The 21,836-nt window shown below is 48.4% G+C and overlaps 2 protein-coding genes across 5 annotated transcripts in view; both read left to right on the plus strand.

The window, feature by feature from the left end:
* Positions 1-3,314: 3,314 nt before the first annotated feature.
* On the plus strand, positions 3,315-20,290 carry LRRC23 (leucine rich repeat containing 23). 2 transcript variants are annotated; one of them, XM_090055410.1, is made up of 8 exons: positions 3,315-3,350; positions 3,810-3,946; positions 4,126-4,238; positions 8,750-9,003; positions 9,113-9,243; positions 18,705-18,841; positions 19,379-19,625; positions 20,126-20,290. In XM_090055410.1, exons 2-8 carry the CDS (start codon positions 3,845-3,847, stop codon positions 20,159-20,161), a joined length of 1,020 nt encoding a protein of 339 aa, XP_089911536.1. In that variant the 5' UTR covers positions 3,315-3,350; positions 3,810-3,844; the 3' UTR covers positions 20,162-20,290. The 2 variants fall into 2 exon arrangements, with proteins under 2 accessions (XP_089911536.1, XP_089911527.1); XM_090055401.1 differs by lacking the exon at positions 3,315-3,350 and adding an exon at positions 3,357-3,495.
* ENO2 (enolase 2) overlaps positions 20,290-21,836 on the plus strand; it is a 56,832-nt gene continuing 55,285 nt past the window's right edge. For 2 of the 3 annotated variants that reach the window (XM_090055375.1, XM_090055383.1), the window contains exon 1: positions 20,290-20,441. The gene's annotated coding sequence lies outside the window, so the exon portion shown is untranslated. The remainder of the gene's footprint in view (positions 20,442-21,836) is intronic. The other variant, XM_090055390.1, reaches the window with a different exon arrangement.

Here is a 21,836-nt window from a genome sequence, read left to right on the forward strand (position 1 = left end):
GGGGGGGAGAAAGAAAAATACTCAAGCTCTTTTCTTTCTACTATCTTGCTAGATAACTTTAAAGGTTCCTTAGAGAATTAGAAATTAAATGCAAGATAATACCTAGAAACCATAGAAAATGAGGGTTGGAAGGGACCTCAAGAAGTCACTTAGTCCAGCCCTCTGCTCAAAGCAGGACCATCCCCAAATAAAAGCCTCCAAGGATGGAGATTACACAACCTTTCTGGGCAGCCTGTCCCAGTGCTATACTACCCTTCTAGTGAGAAAGGGTTTTTTTCCCCTAATATCTAACTTAAACTTCCCTTATATCAACTTGAAGCCATTGGTCCTCATTCCAGCACCTGCCACAACTGAGAACAGTCTAGAACCACCCTCTTTGCAACCACCCTTCAAATAGTTGAAGGCTGCTGTTAAATCCCTCTCAGTCTTCTCGTCTCTATGCTAAATAAGCCTAGACCTCTCGGAAAGGTCTCTGTAGGAGACAGCACTGGGTGGATGGTCTGAAGAATAAGATATCAGATACCTGAAGTGATCTATGAGGATCTCTCATCCTGATATCAATGTAATGACTGATGCTAGTTTCAGCATCAGAAGAATGAACCAACCTCTTTCTCCCTCAGATGCAGTCAGCCCAGGAAACTCACAACCAGGGGAATGGACCCACTGCAGGACTGTTCACTATAAATACTTCACGACTTTTCTCAAGACATAGAGAAGGTTTTACTTAGCTCATTTCTCCTGTGAAAACCTCTCTAGGAGACAGACAGGGAGTGAATAGGTAAATTTGTGAACCAACAATGTAGAAATATCAGTGGAAATGGTGTGAACAGAAAGAAGAAAGAAAGGATATGGATCAATTGCCAGAGAGGTAGGTAAGATGAAGTTGTGGTTCCTTGAGGATAAGAATTATTAGGTAAGGCTTGTACTAAGACAGGGAAAAAGGTTAAGAAGGAGAGAAGGAACGAAAATGGGGACTAGGGAAATAAGCAACCACAGAGAAGCGGGTGGAAAAAATTAGAAGTGAAGAGCCATTAAAAGACCACAGAACCCTGTCAACCAGTGACACGAGAAGAAAAAGTGTTGGCTGGGGAAACTAAAGAGAACATGGCAGAGGTTACTGATCAGTTGTTTGTGGTGATTTAGACTATGGTAACCTGCCGGGTTCTGGGTTGGATGACCTCTTAAGGTCCTTTCCACCCCTATTTTTCTATATTTCTGTGATCAGTATGGTCATTCCAGCCCAGACTAGAGATTGTGGGAGGAGGTCAGATTTGTGGAGGGATCATAGCTGATACACAAGCTATAGAAGTATGAGATCTAGAGCTTAAAAAAGTTTGGCCAGCTCAGGTTGAATCCATTCAGCCTTCTGAACAGCAGAATGTGAAAACTACAGTTTATCTAAAGAATCTAGTTACAGCTTAGAGGTCAGGGCTGTGAAACAGCAACAAACATTGGAGATTATGGGTACAGGGCCTTGGACTTTGCTATTAGCTGCATTGCGTTGGCAGCTGGATGGTCACTGACACCAACCAGGATTAGCATGGATAAGCTCAATTTGAACCTCTCCCAAATGACGCTTGTAGACATGAAGAATGTGAAATGATCACCTGGAATTGGTTCCATGGGGAAATTTAACTCATAATGACTAAAAATGTCAGTGCTGGGTCCACAGAAGCTGCTCAGCCAAATAATCCCAGCTACAATTGACAACCAGACCTGTGTAGGCCAAACTAGGGCGGAGTGACTGGAGCAACCACCCTGGGTGCCTACCTGGCAGAGGGGATGAAAAAAACCTGCTACCGCTGGCAGGTTTGTGATTGTAATCACAATTGTGCCAATGGCACAGTGGCAAACTGAAGTTGCCACTACCCCTGGGCACCTGGCCGCATCACTATGCTGCTGGCTCTCAGGCTCACCTGCTTAGGTGATATAACTAGTTAAAAACATGCAAACATACTCAAAGAGAAGTCATCAGTGGTTTGCTGTCAAACTGGTAGGATATTTCAAGTGGGGTTCCCAGGTGTCTGTCCTGGACCCAGTTATACTGAGTATTTTCATTAACCACTTAATGATGAAAGAGAGAGTTCACTGACAGAATTTGCAGATGCCCCCAAACTGCAAGGAGCTGCAAACATGCAGGAGGACAAGATTAGCATTCAAAATTATATTGATAAATCAGAGAAATGATCTCAAATTGACAACGTAATTTTCAATAAAGATAAATGCAAAGTATGGCATTTATGAAGGAAAAATCAAATGCACAAATACAAAATGAGGAATAACTGTCTAATCAATCTAGTTTCCTTTTATGACAGAATAACTGAATTCTTACAGAAAGGAAATATAGTGGACCTAATCTATCTAAGGTTAAAGCATTTGATACTATGCGTAGTAGGAAATTATTAGCTAAAATGGAAAATATGGGGCTAACATTATAATTGTAAAGTGGATTAAGAGCTGCTTAAATAGGATATGTGAACTGGTTACACTGAAGGGGGAGGTACTGGGTGGGAGGGTTTGCTAGTCATGTTCCTGAGAAATCAGTCTTGGGACTCATGCTGTTTTATATTTTCATTAGTGACCTTGGTGCAAAAATTAGCTGTGCACTTTTGAAATGTGAAAGTGACACCAAGTTGGGAAGTATTACCAATACAAAAAGGACTGGATAATCATGCAGAAAGAATTAGATCATCTTGTTGAGTGGAGTAATAAATATGAAAATGCCCGACCAAGAATGTTGTAAGATGAAGAATCATAGATTGAAGGGTCAGAGGAAAAGTGAAAACTGAGTATATTAGTCAAATGTGGAAGACTGGACCAAAACTGTGATTCAGGTATGAAAAAGACTATTGCAGTTCTGAGATGTGTGGGGTATTTAGTAGAGACTGGGAAGACATAACCAATAAGGCAAGGTTGCCTGTTTAGACTAGAGAAGGGCAGACGGAGGGGGGACATGATAACAGACATCTGATATTTAAAGACAGCTATAGAAAGGACAGTATTAAACTGGTTTCCATGCCCGCAGAAGTGACCCTCCTGCTCTTTCTCTGTCACAGTGTAAATGCCATTTAAATCACCAGGCTGCTTTCCCATTGGCCTGGCCAGCCACAGCCTAGCCTCCAGCCTCCAGGGGCCCTTTTGCAAACCACTGTGTAGCTGCCAGTCAGCTTGCAGGCCACACCTCTGTCCCCTTCTCACCAATGCTCTGCAAGGACCCTCTGGTGAGGACTTGTCACCCACCGGGTGTTGCCATGGCAGCAGCTCCTACCCTCCCGAGTTTCCATAGCACCAGTAAACAAACCCTCCCTCTGGCTGCAAGTGGCTGGCTCCTGAAGCAGCTGGGACCTGGGGTGGGTGGCCTCTCCTGGGAGTTACCTTGCAGCTTGGGGTGGAAACGGAGGGCAGGGAGCAGGAGGCCCCATGTGTGAGGAACAAGGGAGCAGTCACCAGGGTCTGCTGTTACACCTGCGCCCATTTCAGCACCTGGAGGCAGGGGTATGGGCTCTGCACCCCCAGGGCGCCACCTCCCAGCCTGTCCTGTCACACCTGCTTCCCAGCAGATGGCGGTTTCTAAGGCCCTAGGAGATGGAGCAAGGCAGTGGGTCTTCAGCAGGGCGTGGGATTGTGTCAGTGTAAGCAACCAGGACAGAGGCTGACCCCCCTTAGCATCCTTAACAGGTCCCATGGGGCCCCTGCCCTGAGGAGAGCCATCCCTAGTGGGAGCTGCCACCCTAGGGGGACACCAGCCCTGACTGCCTGGGATGGCTGGCTAACAGCTTTGTGCCCAACATCAGCTCCTTTTTTAACAGGACCTTTCCTAGGCTGGAAACTTCAGTCCCTGAAGATGTCAGATGAGGAGTTTGATGATGAGTCTGATGCCAATGAACTGGAAAAGGAGGGAGAAGATGGGGAAGAAGAGAAGGAGTCAGCAGAGCTGGAGGAGGAGGTAAGGAAGCAGGACAGAGAAATGGCAGCCTTTGAGCATGAGGAAGGGCAATCGCTATGAGGGGGTCTCAGTCACGCTGAGACTAGGAGGGAAGGGGCAGCCCTAGTTTTTGTTTGATGCTTTCTCTTACTGTCTGATTCTGTCCGTGTTGTTTCCACCTCTCCGCACCACCATCCCAGAGACTGATCTCGAACCCTCTGACAGAGGAGATCATGAAGGAAGGCCTCTCACTCCTGTGCAAAACTGGCAATGGCCTGGCTCATGCTTATGTGAAACTAGAAGCAAAGGAAAAGTAAGTAGGGAAATATAACGCTTCCTCCTCCCCTGGGTCTGCTTCTCCTCACAGATTTTTAAGCCCTGTCCCTTGCTGCATCTAGCTGGACCACCTGACATCAGATGATCCCTGACTAACTAGCATTCAGCCTCTTGCATCAGGAGGGTATTGCTGAGACCTGTCTTTCTGGTTGTGGATTCCCTGGTTGCTTCAGCTGCAGATCCCCAGAAATCATGCCTTAACTGAAATCTCACTGCAGTAGGGTAGCCCTGACCTACACCTGTGTATCCAGGTTCAATGAAGTATCAAGAGAACTAATCACAGGGTTGTCTAATCATAGGCAAGAATGAACACCAGAGCCATTCTCTGAGAGTGCCACATAGAGCAAAATGCTGTTCCTTTTGGGTGCCTGAATGGCACTTTTCCAGCCATATAAGTAGCATATTTGACACAAACATGTAGGTAGCCATTTTTATTACCCCCTGCACTGCAGATACCTAAGTATGCACATTAGCCTGAGCACACACAGGTGACTATGCACTAGCTATGCAGGCACCATGACTATGTCCATGCACCCATTCTGGATGCATAAGTTATGAAAATGTAGCTGGACAGAAACCCATGACTAATGGTTGTTAAATGCAGGTGGATGCGGGGGCAGCAATGGCTCCAAGCAGTTGGGAAATTTAGAATCATAGAAAATGAGGGTTGAAAGGGACCTCAGGAAGTCATTGAGTCCACCTCTCATCCCACCCCCTGCTCAAAGCAGAACTAGCTCAACTATATCATCCGAGTCAAGACTTTGTCAAGGCAGGTCTTAAAAACCTCCAAGGATGGAGATTCCACAACCTCTCTAGGTAACCAGTTCCAGTGCTTTCCTACCCTCCTAGTGAGAAAGTTTTTCCTAATATCTAGGCTAAACTTCTCTTGCTGTAACTTGAGACCATTGCTCCTTGTTCTGTCATCTGCCACCACTGAAAACAATCTAGCTCCATCCTCTTTGGAACCTCCCTTTAGGTAGTTGAAAGCTGCTATTAAATCCCCTCTCAGTCTTCTCTAGGAAGCAGGCAGACTTAGACTGTCCCTTTCCCATACTGGGTTTGGACTTGCCTTGCTGACTTCTTCACACATTACCACCACACCATGGATCAGGTATCAGCCACACCCTTCTCTTCCTTTGAAGCTTGCCTCCTGGGCTGCCAAGAGGGAGAGATATTGGGCAGGGGGGAGAAGCAAATGAGCTAGAGAATGTAGGGGTCAGTGAGGTGGCTGCTACCATCAGTGGGCCAGGGTTTTTGGGTTCTTGTCTAGATCCTTGTCTCCAGTGAAGCAGAAACTTCCCCACTGCACTGCTCTCCAGCCATTTCATCCAGTAAATGCAGGGGGCAGCTACTGATTAGGCGGCAAAGGGACCACCAGAGAAGGAGTGAACTTGCAGCACTGTGGTTACAGCACTGTGTTAGGAAGTCAAAGATCTGTTACCTGGTCAAGGGGGTGCCTAGAATTTGGGGTGCCTAGAACTTACTTCCTGGGTGAGTATCTTAACCATTCATCTACTGGGGATAAAACATGGGGACTTATGCTCATATACAGAGCTGTGTACCAGGTTAGCCTATGCATGTGCATTGAGCACTGACCTGTCCTTGGTGCAGTGATAAGTGCCAAAACTGCTCAGGTAAGCAGCTGAAAAACTGTCCTTTTGCCACACAAAAGGGAAATGGAATTCTGCCTGTGATGGAGAAATACAGTAGGTAGATAGCTACATGGAAGCTATAGCTAGTGCTCTCGGTGACAAGGTGTCTCTCCAGGAGTGGCCGTGAAGCGCCTGGAGTCCCTGCAGCCTTCACTTTCTGGACAATCACCCCTTCAGTCACTTACCACACCTTGATGTCTTACTTTGATATGAGGGAGGCTACCCTAGGGCTTCCCAAATTGCTCCCTCAAAATGACCACCAGGTGCCTGTGGTCACTGCCTTATGGGCTAATTGCATGGCTCTCGTCCTCCTTTACACCATGCCCCATGCCTCACAGATGGCATCCTTATTGATGTTGTCTTCTACTTAGCCCCTCCTCAAGGGCTCCTGGACCCTCTCTGGTCCCACACTCTCAGCAGACTCCAGATCTTACTGCCAGGCTTCTCTCAGGGCCTGGGCTTATGCCTGCTCTCAGCCCAGCCATCCTCCACAGTCAGATGATTCCCTCTACCCAGCGTGCCTGCCAGCAGGTTTGCAGGATGCCTGACCTTACAGTGGCAGGCACCCCAAGTGCCCTGTCTCACTGTCTGCTAATGAGTAGTTAGGAGTGTAAGAGTGCATCCACTGAACTATGTTCTTTGTACCATCTTCTGGTGCTGTTTCCACAACCAGTTATTACCCAAATTCACCAGTTTCTTGCACCATCTTCCTCCCTAAGCCACCTACTACCTCCAACCCATGTATCAACAGGCACCACAGGAAAGACATGGTCCATGTCCACAAAGCAGAAACAAAACCTTCTTTTTCATTACCTTTGTAACTCGGGCTCTGTTGCCCATAGGATTCCTTTTACCAGAGACCCTCAAGGATTGACATGACCCCTTGTCCAATTTGGTATCAAATGAACTTTTAATAGTAACCCCTAGGCTTATTACAAGTATTCTTCCTTGCAATATGACCTGGCAAGAGGTTCCTTCAGGCGTTACAGCAGCGATCTTCAGTAATACCTGTCTCAGATCCTCTGCTGGGTGTGCGGGATGTTAGTTTCTGGATTCCTTGTTGTTCAAACAAGAAGTCCAAGGCTGCTCCTGTCTCCCCAGGGTAGCAGCACAGAACACACATGCATTCCTTTGTCTGGCCATCACTTTTGTAATTTTTCTCATTCAATATTGTCCAATTCCTTGGCTGCATGCCAGCCATATTCCTAATAGGGAAATGGCTGCCCCTTGCTTTCTCAGAGCCCAATCACAGCACTCACATCTCCCAGTGCCACAGAAGGCGCTACGTTCAATTTTGTTGCTTAGTTCTGGACTACGGCTAAAAGCCTTAGCATAACTCAGTTTGGCTGCTACAGGCTCCTGGCCAGGCAGCCTGGTCATTTCCTACCTCTTCCCTTTCTCTCCTGGAGACCATGAAGCCCTCTATACTCTCATAGACACATTCACTCATTTTCTTTAGCACCTCTGCTTTCTGCCTCTAGATCTATCCTTCCATCTCCATTTCTTGGGCAGGGTCCTTCTAGTACTGTAACATGGGGTCCTGGACTAGCATCAGAGGATTGAAATGACACCTCGTTCAGTAAGTGACAGAAAGGCTTTATTTACTACAAGTATTCAGAGTCAAATGAGCCCAATCCAAAACAAAAGTCCAGTAATTAGCTATAAGGCGATGTTTTCTCACAAAACAGGCAATGAAAAAGCACTCTGTTTCTCTTCAATTTCTCCAGTAAGCTGAGCACAGCAGTTGTTGGTGTCAGAGAGCTTTCTCACTCTTGAAGCTGTTCTAGTTCTTTCTTATATCCAGGGCCATCCCTTAGGGGGCAAATCGGGGCAACCGTCCTGGGCCCTGCATTTTGGGGGCCCTGCGGAACAGAGGCGGTGCGAAGCCAGGTGGAACAGCAGCTTTGCGTCCAGCCACTCGCATCCCCTCGTCTCCCCCCCTACCGCCGCGAGGTTCTTCAGGTACAGGGCCTGTGGGATTGGCACAGGGGCAGGGCCCCGCATGGGCTGATTTGCCCTGGGCCCTGCACCCTGTTTGGGTTGCCTTGGCTTATACCCTTAGTCCAGCATCTTCAAAGCATTCTTTTAGTTGTGTAAATCAAAAGAGAATCCCAAGCAGTAACTGACAGGGAAATCCTGTTAATCAAACTGCTCATTACTGGTTATCAGAAAGTTCCAATTTGAATGAATTACCTTCCTTGGTGACAAGAGGTTATCCATTTCTACTAAGTTTGGGATGCATCAAGAAACAGATTAACAACCAGGAAAAACACAAGTGTCCTTGAAAGATCAAGGGAACCACTAGGCAAAACATGGTAAACCAGGAGGAAACATAAATCAGAAGATGCTTATCACATATGGAGAATGTCTCTTCTTGTACATAACATGAGTTAATTGCAAAAGAAATATTTACTATACTAATTAATCAAGGATAGACCTTTCACAGGGTTACATACTAGACAACTAGAAGCCTGCTTAAAATCATCATGAATATAGTAAGATAAGCTGAAGTGATACTTCATTATTTCATCTCAGATGGCCTACCCATGAACTCACATCTTCTTGTACTACACAGTTAGCATCAGTATTTTGTATTTTAACTTTTGTGAGTTAAAATGCCCAGCTGAGCATGAGTTTCAGAGTCATCAAATACTCCAGGCCGGCTTTGTAGCTCTACAGCCCTTTGTTTCCAGCCTTCTGCCTTTTTTTCCCCTTTGTCATCTTCAGAGATGCTTCTCCTGACAGGATATAGGCTAGGTAGTAGCCTTCTCACCAGTGGGAAAGGGCAGAGGGGAAAGAAGAGAGAAGTTTGTTTCATTTTCTCATCCTTTGGCAGGGACCTGACAGACATTGGCCTCCTCCAAAACTACATTCACTTGCGTTATGTGGACTTGTCAGAGAATCAGCTCCGAGACCTGTCCCCTCTGGGCAGCCTCATCCATTTGCTATGGCTGAAGGTGGATGGGAATCGACTGACCAGTGCCACCTTACAGGAGCTGCCCTATTTGCAGATTGCCAGTTTTGCCCACAACCGCATCAAGGACACTGAGGGCATTAGCCACCCACGCCTTGGCAGTCTCAACCTTAAGGGTATGTATGTACTAGGCTTTCAGCACAAGGAGGTGTTCTTTACTGTATGTCCTGGGAAAGGATCTCTGGAGGGATTAACTCTTCCATTGCTTGCTTCTGTGTCACTCAGGGAACGAAATCCAGGTGATATCAGGTCTGGATCCAGGGAAACTAGCCAACCTCCACACCCTAGAGCTACGAGGAAATAAGATAGAAACCACAGCAGGGCTGCACCTGCCTAAGCTCAAGAACCTGTACTTGGTAAGATCTTGTGACCTCAGCCACAAGGAGGTGATACACTACAGAGAGTGGCACAGGAAGCTCAGAGATGGTTGGTTAGTTATGTTAGCCTGAAGGCAGGGCTAATTTGCACCTTATAGACTAACTGAATCAGAGATGTATAAGCAGTTGGCTTACTTCAACAGGAAGCTCAATCAAGGAACCTGTCCCCTACAAATCAGTGTAGATCTCCATGCCCTAGGGTTGTACTGAGGCAACACTGTCCAACTTTTCTGGCTGAACATATTCTAAAATGTGGGGGATGAAATCAATTCTTTGGGACAAGAGTCTCTGTCCTTTTCTTTTCTCTACAAGCTCAGGCAGTGGAAAGAGATTAGAAACCACTTATAAGTTCCCTATAGAGAATCAGGTTGCTGTAACTAGTTGCTAGTTCTCACCTTCTTCTTACCCTTTACTCTGAGCTGAACTGCATAGCTATGTAAGGAAAAACAGCAGCTTTTGTTGGGTGATTTCCTATACTGAAACAGCCAGGCAAGCTCTATTCCTCTCCTCTCTGGGGCTCCCAGAGCTCAGCAGGGAAACAGGCAATGAAAAAAGCCTATCTTACTGTCTCCCCTTTTTTAAAATTTCATATCAGGCCAAATCAGCCAAATCAGTTCTGAATTCTGTGAAATGAGAAGAGCTCAATCTTTCAAATCTGTGTGGTGTTACCACTGGCAAGTATCCTTGTTTCCAAGTTTCCAAGACTACTCAACCTGGGGTTTCAGATGTTCCCAAATCCATGGCAGGCATCCTATGTGCAGTCCCCAAGCCTGGAGGTCATGGAGTTGAGATGCCCCCTAATTTCACTTGCCCTTCACCAAAAAGCAGAAAGAGCAAGCTAGAGGGAAAGCCTGAGAGCAATCCCCCGTCACCATAAATTGTGTAGCTGAGATCCTTACATTTGGAGGCATTTGTAGACACTTGCCTGGGCCAGCCTGCCCACAGTGCTAAGGACAAGCCTTCACCCTCTAACCCTCTAAGGCCATTCAAAGCCAAGAAGAAGGGTATCTCCCCAGCCAGGTAAGTAAAACCACCTGGGCCAAAAACCACCTCATGGTGGTATGGTATCTCCCCTGCTTTGGACTTTTGGCTAAGATCAAGTGTCTCCTCTCTCCTTTTTTTTAAATTAAATGTTGTATTCCAGGTCAAATTAGCCAAATCACTTCTGAATCCTATCAACTGAGCAGAACTCAGTCGTTCAAGTCCATGTGGTGCTACCACAAGCAAGTATCCTCCATCCCAGACTCTTCAGCTTGGGGCTTCAGATACTTGGGGCAACCAACATGAGTTCATCAGTGGCAGGTCTTGTCAGACCAACCTGGTGGCCTTTTACGATCAGGTCACCAAATCATTAGACGCAGGGGTTGCTGTGGATGTAGTCTTTTTGGACTTCCGGAAGGCTTTCGACACTGTCTCTCACCCTGTCCTCATCAAAAAGCTGGGAGACTGTGGTGTCGATGCCCACACGGTCAAATGGGTCGCCAACTGGTTGGAGGGCCGCACCCAAAGGGTGGTAGTGGATGGGTTCTTCTCGACCTGGAAGGACGTGGGCAGTGGGGTTCCGCAGGGCTCGGTCCTCGGGCCCGCACTGTTCAACATCTTCATCAGTGACTTGGATGAGGGGGTAGAAAGCACCCTGTTCAAGTTTGCTGATGACACTAAGATGTGGGGGGATGTGGGTGCACTAGAAGGGTGCAATAGGCTACAAACTGACCTTGACAGGTTGCAACGGTGGGCGGATGAGAATAGGATGGGGTTTAACACTGATAAGTGCAAGGTGTTGCACATGGGGAGGAAGAACCGGCACCACACTTACAGGTTGGGGAACTCCCCTCTTGCCAGCACGGAGACGGAAAAGGATCTTGGAGTCGTCATTGACTCCACGATGAACATGGGCCGGCAGTGTGGGGAGGCAGTCAAGAAGGCCAATCGTACCCTGTCATGCATCCACAGATGCATCTTGAGCAGGTCCAGGGAGGTGATCCTCCCCCTCTATGCGGCACTGGTCAGGCCGCAGCTGGAGTACTGCGTCCAGTTCTGGGCGCCACACTTCAAGAGGGACGTGGACAATATGGAAAGAGTTCAGAGGAGGGCCACTCATATGATCAGGGGTCAGCAGGGCAGGCCTTATGAGGAGAGGCTACGGGACCTGAACCTGTTTAGCCTCCACAAGAGAAGGTTAAGGGGGGACCTTGTGGCCTGCTACAAACTGGTCAGGGGGGATCAGCAAGTATTGGGGGAGTCCCTGTTCCTCCGTGCGCTGCCAGGAGTGACCAGGAATAACGGTCACAAACTGGCGGAGGGTAAGTTTAGATTAGATATTAGGAGGCGCTACTTCACAGTCAGGGCGGCTAGGGCCTGGAACCAGCTTCCAGGGGAAGTGGTGCAGGCTCCTAGCCTGGGGATTTTTAAAAGGAAGTTAGATGAGCACCTTGCCGGGGTCATCTGACCCCAGTGCTCTTTCCTGCTAAGGCAGGGGGTCGGACTAGATGATCTACCTAGGTCCCTTCCGACTCTAGCTACTATGAAACTATGAAACTATGAACTCCCAAATCCATGGCAGACATCCTACGTGCAGGCCTAAGCCGGGAGGTCTTGGGGTCCGAATGCCTCCAAGTCTTGCTTTCCCTTAGCCAGTAGGCCAAAGGAGCAAGCTAGGGAGAGATCCTCCATTTCCATAAAGTAGGCGTGTAGCTGAGATCCTCCCACTGGGGGGCTATAGTACACTCTCGTAAGGTGTCCTGTCTGCATTAGATAGGTGAACATTGTCTACCACACAACGCTATTCAAAAGTGATCTCGGCTGAGGGAATGGACTGGTGCAGCAAACTACACTTGATTTTATCCCACAAGAAGCCAAGAAGCAACTGTTTCCTCTCTCCTCGTTATGGAGTAGGCAGCCAGCAAGGAAACTGCTGAGCAAGCGTACAGCAACTGCCAAGAGCACTCCAAGCTCATACTGAGGTTGCTTCCAGGGCTGCAGAGGATGTGATGGGAGGCTGTGTTGCTATTTCCTCCCAATAACCCCGATTCAAATACCAGTTTTAAAACTGCAGATCATAGCACAGAGAAGTTCTGCTGCCTACATATGAATTGGTTTAAATAACACAGCAGGACAAAGTCTGAAGAAACAATTTCCCAGCATGTTAAAAGACTGCTTCTTGTTCTAAAGCATATAGGAAGAGAGGCTAGTCTCAACTTAGTCCTAAATAACATGCAAGGACAATAGCCTGCACAAGAAGCAGTAAGTAGGGCTCTTGGATCTCCAGTGGTTTTAAAAGGAGCAGTTAAGGAAGATAAGGACTTTGCTGAGAAACTGAATAGTTTCTTTGCATCAACCTTCCTAGCAGTGGATATGGGGAAGATTCCTCCCCCACTCTGCTCTTGTTGTACCAAAGATGAGGTCATGTGTCTACACCTCTGTCTAGCAGTGTCAGAAAAAGTACTGGAGCTGACTGATCATGTAAGAGGCTATACCAGCCACAGATGGTTACAGCCAAGAGTTCTGAAACAGGATAAGTACAAAGTAATGAGTTAGTGGCAATAATACATAATTTCTACTTAAAGCCAGGTAGAAGGCAGAATGAAGTTGCACTTTCTAGACTAAGGCAGATGTATAAGTTTATATAAGCAACAATTTATTTCAACTGATACTATGAAGGAACTACAGGGAGCAGAGCCTTTAAATAGAAAGCAGTGATTTGAATACAATGGATAGGGAAGGGGGAGGAAAAGGAAGGGGGCACTACTGGGAGATGCAAATGTAGGTAGGAGAGAGAAAAACAAAGCAGTTAACTTACTGAGGGACATAGGGGTTAAAGAAGCTAATTCAGGTAATGGGGTATAATCTATAGTCTCGGTTTAAACCACAGTTAACCTGTTTCAGCCTGTGGATGATTTTTTGTTCCACAATTTACCATTTAAGTTGGTTTTTAACATTTTGTTAAGAATACATCATTTGAGGTCAGAGTACTTAGAAGTCAGCTACTCTGGAACTGATGTCTAGTCAGTGTCTATTCAATCTTTTACACAGGAATTGTCCTGTCTACCCAATATAGACAGCAGAGGGGCACTGTAAGCAGGTAATGGTGTATATGATATTAGTAGAGGAGCAGATAGACGAACCTTAGATGTTGTAATCTTTGTTGTTTAGTCCAGCAATGATGTTGTCCATGTGCATAAGGGAGCACAGATAGCATCTGGATCTGCAGGAGCAAGGTCTGGTGCCTTGGTAAGAAGACGAATGAATATTGATTTGACATCCATTTTAGAAAGACACAAGCCTGTGGCAGAAGACTAACTTTCCTGGACATTTCACTAACCTCAAAGTAGCTGTTCTTCGATAACAGAACTTTAAAAACAACTTGAATGGGAAATTGTAGAACAATAAATCATCCACAGTCTGGATTGGGTTAAGTATGGTCTAAACTGAGACTATAGAATCTTCTTTGATTACCCGGATTAGGTTTTATAAACCCTGTGTCCCTCAGTGGGTTAACTGCTTTGTTTTTCTCTCTCCTACCCACTTTGCTTCTCTTAGCAGCGTCCCCTCCCTGTTCCTTCCCCTTCCATACCTTTTGTATTCAAATCACTGCTTCCTATTTAAGAGCGATGCTCCCTGCAGTCCCTTCATAGCATCTGATGAAATAAGCTGTTGCTTACATAAGCTGGGGCATCCGAACCTCAAGCCTTGGGGCTTGGACTTGCAAGTAGGATGCCTGCCAAGGGATTTGGAAACATCTGAATCCCCAGGTGTGGGTGGAGGATGTTTGCTAGTAGCAGGGCCACTTACAGTTCTGGACTCTCGCATTTGGAATTAGTTTTGGCTAATTTGGCCTGGGATACATACAATTTTTTTTAAAAAAGCATCTCTGACTTAGTCTTAGAAGACCCAGTTGTCCTCCTTCCCTCCACCCCAACTCCTTGTCCAATTTGTTTCTTTTCCCCACAGTTCTTTCCCATCAACACTAGCCCTCAGTCTCCCTCTTTGGGCTCCTCATCCAATCCCAACCCCCAAACCAACTTCTTCTCCAAAACTCTGATCAGCCAGTTCCACTTCTCTCTCTTATCCTGGTTCCTCATCAGAACTGTCTTCCCTCCTTCATGCCTCTCCTCTGACCTACTTCTCCTTATTTTCCTTGTCAGCCAGCCCTTTTCTCTTCTTCCAGCTCTTTGTCTGATCTGCCTACTGCTGCTGCCTTCTATTTGCTCCCACTCCCTCCCATCCCCCAAACTCCTCATTTCTTTCTCTGGCTCATAGTCCCAGTGTCTTCTGAGGTGAAACACATAATCAAAGTCCTTTCTGTTCTTCAGTGTATGAATCTGTTAATCCTCTCCTCTTGGTCCATGTCCTATACTGCTGATCCTGGTTTGCATTTCCTTACTTCAGCCAGGAACTACACCTAAATTCAATTCCTAGTTTCGGTCACTTGGACCAATCGGTCTCAGCTTCTCCCTAAGTTCCCAGTCACAGAATCTTTCATTAGCCAGTTTTCCCTCTCTCTGAACTCCATTTCTCCCTCCACAGTACTAGTCGCACCTCCCTCCTAGACTGCTTGGTCAAACCTACTCTCTTGCCCTTCCAATCCAGCTCTTTCCCCTCTTCATTTCAATCATTCAGCATCATCCTTTTCCTTCTCCTCTCTGCCTGGGTGTCAGCAGGGGGCAGTAGGAGCACAAGAACTCAGTTTGGATACCTGGACCCAGCACAACCTGTGGCAGCCCAGAGTTGGAGTTTCATAGATTTCATAGACATTAGGGCAGGGGTGGGCAAAATGCAGCCTAGGGGCTGGATGCAGCCTGCCAGGGCCTCTAAAAAATTTTGAAAAATTAATATTTATCTGCCCTAGGCTGCCAGTCATGTGGCCCTCGATGGCTTGCCAAAACTCAGTAAGCGGCCCTCTGCCCAAAATAATTGCCTACCCCTACATTAGGGGCTGAAAGGGACCTCATGAAATCATTGAGTCCAGCCCCCTCCCCTGGCCATAGGCAGGAAGTCAGCTGGGATCAAGTGATCCCAGCAAGAAAATATCCAGACATTTTTTGAAGGAGTTCAGAGTAGGTGCTGGCATCACCTCTGGGGGGAATCTGTTTCAGACCCTGGACACACACACTGTAAAGAGCTTTTTCCTTATGTCTAGTCTAAATCGGCCTTCCTGGAGTTTGTGGCCATTAGACCTTATTATCCCTTGGGGAGCTCTGGTGAACAGCTGTTCTCCCAGGTCCTGATGTTCCCTTCTTATATAATTGTAGGCTGCTACCAAATCACCCCTGAGCCTTCTCTTCTCCAGACTGAAGCATCCCAAATCCCTCAGCCTCTCCTTGTATGGCCTGCCCTCCAGGCATTGGATCATAAGGGTGGCTCTCCTCTGAACTCTCTCAAGGTTTTCCATATTCCTCCTGAAGTGGGGGGTCCAAAACTGGATGCAGTACTCCAGCTGCGGCCTCACCAAGGTCGAGTACAGTGGGAGGATAACAGCCCTGGTTTTGCTTGAGATGCATCGGTAGATGCACACCAGAGTTTTGTTTGCTTTGCCAGCCACAGCATCACATTGGTAACTCATATTTATCTTGTGGTCAATCAGCGCTGCCAAGCTTCTAAGTGTGTTGAGAGTTCTTCCTACCGAGGTGCAGCACCTTACACTTCTCAACTTCTCAGCAATTAAGGCCATCTGGTTTTGGTCAGCCCACCTTGAAAGTGTGTCCGAGTCAGCCTGTATCCCCAGCCTGTCCTATAGCGTGACTGCCCTCCCCCATAATTTGGTGTCATCTGTGAACTTTGCCTGGAATGTCCTGGTTCTCAAGGTGTTCCTTTACCTGATCCACATCAATTTTGGACCCGCCACCCACTCCCAGGCTGGTTCATGCCTTTCTGACAGTGTGATCCTCTTGGGAGGGTGAAAAACCAATGCAAAAAAATGATTTAGGAGATTGGCCTTTTCTTGGGCAGCAGGTGAGGTGGAGGCTGTCACTTCCTAACAGTCCACTCTGTCTGAAGTATGGACCGTGGTCAAAGAAGCCAAACTCCTCGTGATGGCACCATTGCCGGAGTCTTCAATTCACCTCACCAATGCACCTTTCCCTCCGCAGCCCATATCTTGCGACTAGGAGGATCGATGAAAAAACTATCTGAGTCCCCAGAGCCCTAAGCCCCGCTCCCAGAGCCCTGTAGTCCCACATGACCTGGCCCAGACTGCTCTGTGCCATATCACGTGTGCCCATGTGGATGAGTAGCATGGGGTGGTGGTTGGAGGGCCGGGCACGTCTGAGGATTCTCTCTGTCCCATCACAGACATGAGCTCCAGGCAGGTAGCAGACCTCATGGGCTACAGATTGCTCCCTCTGCCCCCCTAAGGAGGGAGTCACTCACCATAATAACTCTGTGCCTTCTTGTGGGTGCAAGTGCTGGTGGGCCTCTGTCCTCACATGCTGGAGCCAGCAGTATGGCTGACTCAGTTGATGTGAGGGGTGCAAATCTCACCCCCTGTTGGTGAGATTGGCCATGGGGGACCTCCCTCCCCGGTTGCTAACAGTGCATGTGCTCCCCCCGCCCCCGACTAAGGTGGCACTAGTCGCCCATGCTAGACAAGTGTGTGTTTTTTAAACCTATTATTGAAAGCTTTGGGAACAACTCTCATGTACAACTACCAGGCATAATACAAGGAAAGTGCTACTCAGTTCTGGGCTGGAGCATGCTTAGTGTGAATTTAGCTGCAAAGCTCCAGAAAGTCTTTACGGGGCATATGTAAAATCTGCAGTTTTTCAAAGACTTCTAACTTGACAAACTTTGGTAAGGTTCTCATTCAGCTTTCAACAGACATGTAACTGACTGTCATGTTATTTTTGCTGCAAAATAAGGAGGCACTAAAGCTGTTCAAAGGCAAGGTCACTAGAACTTTTTAACAAAGAAAAGAAAGACATTCTTCACTAACTACTTTCCCAGTGACAAGAACTGTTTTGGCTGAAATAAAAAAAGAGCCTGAAACAAAAAGCTGATGTAGAAAATTTCTATCTTAACCATTAAATTTTGACAAAGTTATAAACAACTCAATATGTGGTCTTAGACTAGAAAGTGTTGGGACATGTCAAGCAACTTAATTACAGACTATGCTCCAAGACCTACCAATAATTGTTAATAATGCATTATTCATATAGATATTATAAACCAAACTTTTGTTTTTTCTGTCTCAAAGCCCAAAAAGAAGGGCATGGCCAATCAAGTTGAAAGATGGTTAATCTGAAATTGTTAAAAGAAAGCAAAAGCACTTTTCATATTGCATGCAATTAGAAGTTGTTGCAACTAGAAGTTATTAGAGTTGAGGACTTAGCAATATTCAAAGAACATTTATATGGATAACTAGAATATCCTGAGCTACACCGTTAAATACTAATAAAATGTAAACTGTCAACCTCCTGCTTCAGGGATTAGGCCAATCTCTAACTATTACACATTAGCAAGAAACTTCCCTAGAAATGATTATCCCATGTCTACCTCCCACAGGGTTTCTTGCTTCTCTGAAGCAGTTGTTATTGAGATGTAGACATATCAGTTGCTATTGGCCAAAGTCAAGGATAGGATACTGAACCAGGACAACTGGGCCGATCTGAGCTAGAGTCCCTATTCTACAAACTTCCAGCTCATATCCAGATATTTGTTTTTTTTCTTGATACTGTTCATCTCTAGGGCCACAATGAGAATCTTAAGGGTTATAATTTAAATACAACCATGGGAAGGGATGCTGTGCTGGCTGTGATACAGCAACTCACTAGGCCACACTGTGTTCACTCTGCCAGGAAAAATGCCCCATCTTAGCTCTAGTACTGCAAGAATTGCTATGGGTTACTCAGCAGGAGATGTTCTCCCTTTGGAATAAGGATTTGTCTTAGAGCTCCAGCATGAGCTCCGGGAGATGTAAGTAGAGATGTAAAACATTTGGTTATTGACTTCTTCAAGGCATCAAAAATGCCCTGTCCTATGAATTAAGGTATAAATCCCCAGACGCTGGTCAAGTTCTCATCTTATTCTACTCTTCCTTCCCTAATTTTTTTCCTGAAATGTCAACTGAAGATGGGATTCCTCTAAATACCTTGTCCTAAATCATTGTGTAGCATTGCTGTTAGGCTGTTAAACAGTCCCTTCTTTAGCATCTCATGAAGGAAGCTCCTGCTTATGAAAGCTCATGCATTTCTGATTTAGTTAGTCTATAAGGTGCAAATGTATGCTACCTTCTGCCTGACTTCAGGCTAACCTGGCAACTATTGTTAAATAGTTGCCATGGCCAATCTTAGGGAAGGTTGCCATGTAACAGAATGGTTCAAGGGAGGTGAGTAGAAAGAATATGACAGAAACTTTAGAATATATCATTATTGATATTTTTTTCCTCCCTTTCTCTACTTTTCCTCTCTTTCCGCATCCCATCCTCTCCCCTCCCTGGTGCTCAGGCCCAGAACTCCATTAGCCGCCTAGAAGGCTTACAAGACCTGGTGCAGCTCACAACCCTGCATCTGCGTGACAACCAGCTGGGCACCTTGGATGGCTTTTCTAGCAACATGAAGTGCCTGCAGTACCTCAATCTGAGGTTGGTTCTCCCCAAGTCAGCTTTGGCCCCACAGGCCTTTTGGGGATGCTGGGGTGCACATTTCAGTCTATTCTCCCCAAAACGTGCCCAGCTGACTGCCTTGGATCCATACCATCCCCCTGTAGCAGGTGAGGCTGCTCTGGTTGATACAGCCTCTGCTAGTCTCAGAGGGGCTCCAGACCTTGCAGCCTCTCTGAGTCCTAGTACTTTGGTTCCCTCAGCAGCCCTTTGGGACACTTCTTACTATTTTGTTCCTTGAGGGAGACCTGTTTCTAGTTCTGTACCTTGTGCTGGTACCTTGCATTCCTTGCTGAAATCCCTTTTAGTCCTTCTCTTCTCACCCCTTCAGCACACTGTTGAGGAATGCAAATACCCTCTTGATGTCCGCTGTCCAGGGGAGACAACTGATCCAAGGAGCCCAAGGTGGTGATAGTGAAGTGACCTCAGCTGCTGGCTTCAGCCAAGTGTCCCCTCACTGGAACAGTCTCACTCCTACGGGAGCTCTTCATAATCAGCCCTGCTCTTTCCCTGCTGCAGGGGGAATGGGATCACTGGGCTGCAGGAAGTGGCCAAGCTGCAGGTCCTACCTATGCTGCGGGCACTGGTGCTGTTGGACAACCCTTGTGCAGATGAGGGCGATTACCGGCTGGAAATCCTGGTCCTGCTCTCACGCCTGGAGCGACTCGACAAGGACTTCTACGAGCAAGAAGAGCGGATGGAGGCGGAGGAGCTCCGGCAGCATCGCCAGGAGCAAGAGCAAGAGCAGGAGCAGGAACAGGAGCAGGTGGGAGCAGCGGAGGGCAAGAATGAGCATCTGGGGAAGTAGAGGAGCTGGCGAGCTTGGGGGCCACTCGTGTGAGATTAGGGGAACTGAGCCCAAAACAGAGCTCAAGGGAGAGCACGGCATGCCGCCTTCCTTGGAGCTCCTGCGTCTATTTACCAGTTATTTCCTGTCCCTGCAACAGGGTGCTGGCAGTGCCTGTGCCCCCCTGCTTTACCTGTGGCAGGCTAGGGTGCCCTTGGTGCTTTGGGGCATAGTGCCATGTACTAGCATGAGGGGCCTGCTTGTGCTTAAGTCCGAAGAGGTTAGACCAGGGGTGTCCATTGCATCTGGCCCCACTGGCTGGGCTGGCCCAAACCAGTAGGTGAGGGCGCACCGCGGTCACCACATCATGGAGCCCTTGGCATCAGCCGGGTGTCACCGCCTGCCCCGGGCGCAAACCTCGAGGAGACAAGGGGGCTGGGGCGGGCACCCCTCTGACCCTCTGCCCGTCTACCCGCCAGGACACGGAGGAGTCCGGCCCCGGGGAGCCCGACTGAGCCGAGGAGCCCTGCGACCCGCGCCCGCCAATAAAGAGCGTCGGCTCAAGCGCGCCCGCGTGTCCCGTCCCGCTGCGCCGCGCCGCGCCGCGTCCCGCATCCTCCCCCCTCCCCCTCTCCTACGTGCGGCCGGGCCGCAGCCTGACTCAGCGCCGCGCCGCTCACGTGCTGCCGCTGCCTCTGGCCCGGCCCATCCGGGCGCCTCCCGCCGGCTCACACCGCCGCCTGCCCGCGCCCGCTCCGCTCCTCTCGTCTCCTCTCCTCTCCTCTCCCCGTCGAGGTGAGTGTGCCCCGGCCGGGGCAGGGCACCGTAGCCGCCCGCCTTCCCGGGCGCAGCCCCCGAGGGCTCCTGGCAGCGGGGCGCAGGGTCCCACCTCGCCACTGCGGCACTGCCCGCCCCCGAGCTCTCCTCGGGGGGTGCCCCCTCCAGCTGCCTCCACCGGCCAGCGGGCTCCCGGCTCTGCCTCTGCCCATCCTTTATCTCGGCTTATCCGCCCCTGACCTCCTTTCAGCAGGGCCTTCCTGGAGAGGGAGGCAAGGGAAGGGGAGAGCAGGGAGAGGGAGGCATGGCGTGGTGAGGGTGAGGGTGAAGCTGCAGTATGAATGGAGTCCTGCTCCCTGCCTGCTGAAGATCACCGGCCAAGCCAGCGCTGCAGTCTGGAGCAGAGGCTGGCAAGCTGCTGGTGCTGGACTGGCAGCGCTGGGTCTAGCTGCTGTGTCATCGCCAGGACCCACTGCAGAGGAGCTCATGCTGAGGGGTCCTGCCCCTCCTCACCCCTTTCCCACACAGCCCATTTGGGTTCAGCCATGGTGGAAGGTCCCGTGGAGTCTGACAGATTGTGTGAGGAAATCCGGTGCGAGGAGCAGCTGCTGAGGCAGCTGATGCAGGATGACAGCCCAGATGGAAGCTGCGGAGTCCCCTGCGTGGGCTCAAGAGATTCCCAGTTTCGCTGCCTGCAACTCCCAAGCTTTTCCTGAACCTGAATTGTGCCTTCTGTACCCCAAGGGCATGAGATCAAGACAGAGCTCTGGCCCCTCTGCAGTCTGCTCCTCTGCCCCTCCCTGCTGTAGTGGTACTCTCCCTGCTCCTTCCTTTGCTGCACACGCACAGTCTCTGGTATGCTCCTTTCTGTCCCTCTGCCTGCCGCACTGCATCCCATTACCCTAGCAGTTCCTCTGTAGGGCTCTCCAAATTTGATTTGGCTTTTGCTTGGTCTCAGCTTGGGGTTTGGTTTAGGATCAATATTCAGAGCTGGTTATTCCACTGGCGAGTGTGGAGGGGGGTGGGGAGACTGAACCTGCATGAATGAGAGAGCAGATTTTGCTTTAAATTGCACCCCCCTACCCCCGCTTGCTTCCCAGGAGTACCATTCCCTGGCTTATCATTAGACAACATGCCTGGTAACCAAGAGAAGAGTGTTGGCCAGAGGAGACAAGTGGGCCTCAGTTCTGGGATGGGGAGGGCAAGACTGCAGTGGACATCCAGTGTTGGCTCCAGCAGGAGAATCTTTCACAGCTGCTCTGCCCTCCCATATCCCCCCTGCACCCAGACCTGACTTCCTGTGGCAAAGTCTTCAAATCTCTCCCTTCCAGCCCTTCAGAGCAAGAAGCTACAGTCCTCTCATCTTCCAGCCCCCTGCACACACCTGCATGTTTCATTTTTAGAATTAAAGAT

Source organism: Crocodylus siamensis, chromosome 1 (genome assembly GCF_052110815.1).
Source record: "Crocodylus siamensis isolate JL-2025a chromosome 1, ASM5211081v1, whole genome shotgun sequence".
Taxonomy (NCBI): Eukaryota; Metazoa; Chordata; order Crocodylia; family Crocodylidae; genus Crocodylus; species Crocodylus siamensis.

Coding starts and splice junctions, on each gene's coding strand:
- LRRC23 (XM_090055410.1), top strand. CDS start 3,845: ATGTCAGATGAGGAGTTTGATGATGAGTCTGATGCCAATGAACTGGAA. Junction 3,947..4,125: donor CAGCAGAGCTGGAGGAGGAG/GTAAGGAAGCAG, acceptor CCACCATCCCAG/AGACTGATCTCGAACCCTCT. Junction 9,004..9,112: donor TGGCAGTCTCAACCTTAAGG/GTATGTATGTAC, acceptor TGTGTCACTCAG/GGAACGAAATCCAGGTGATA.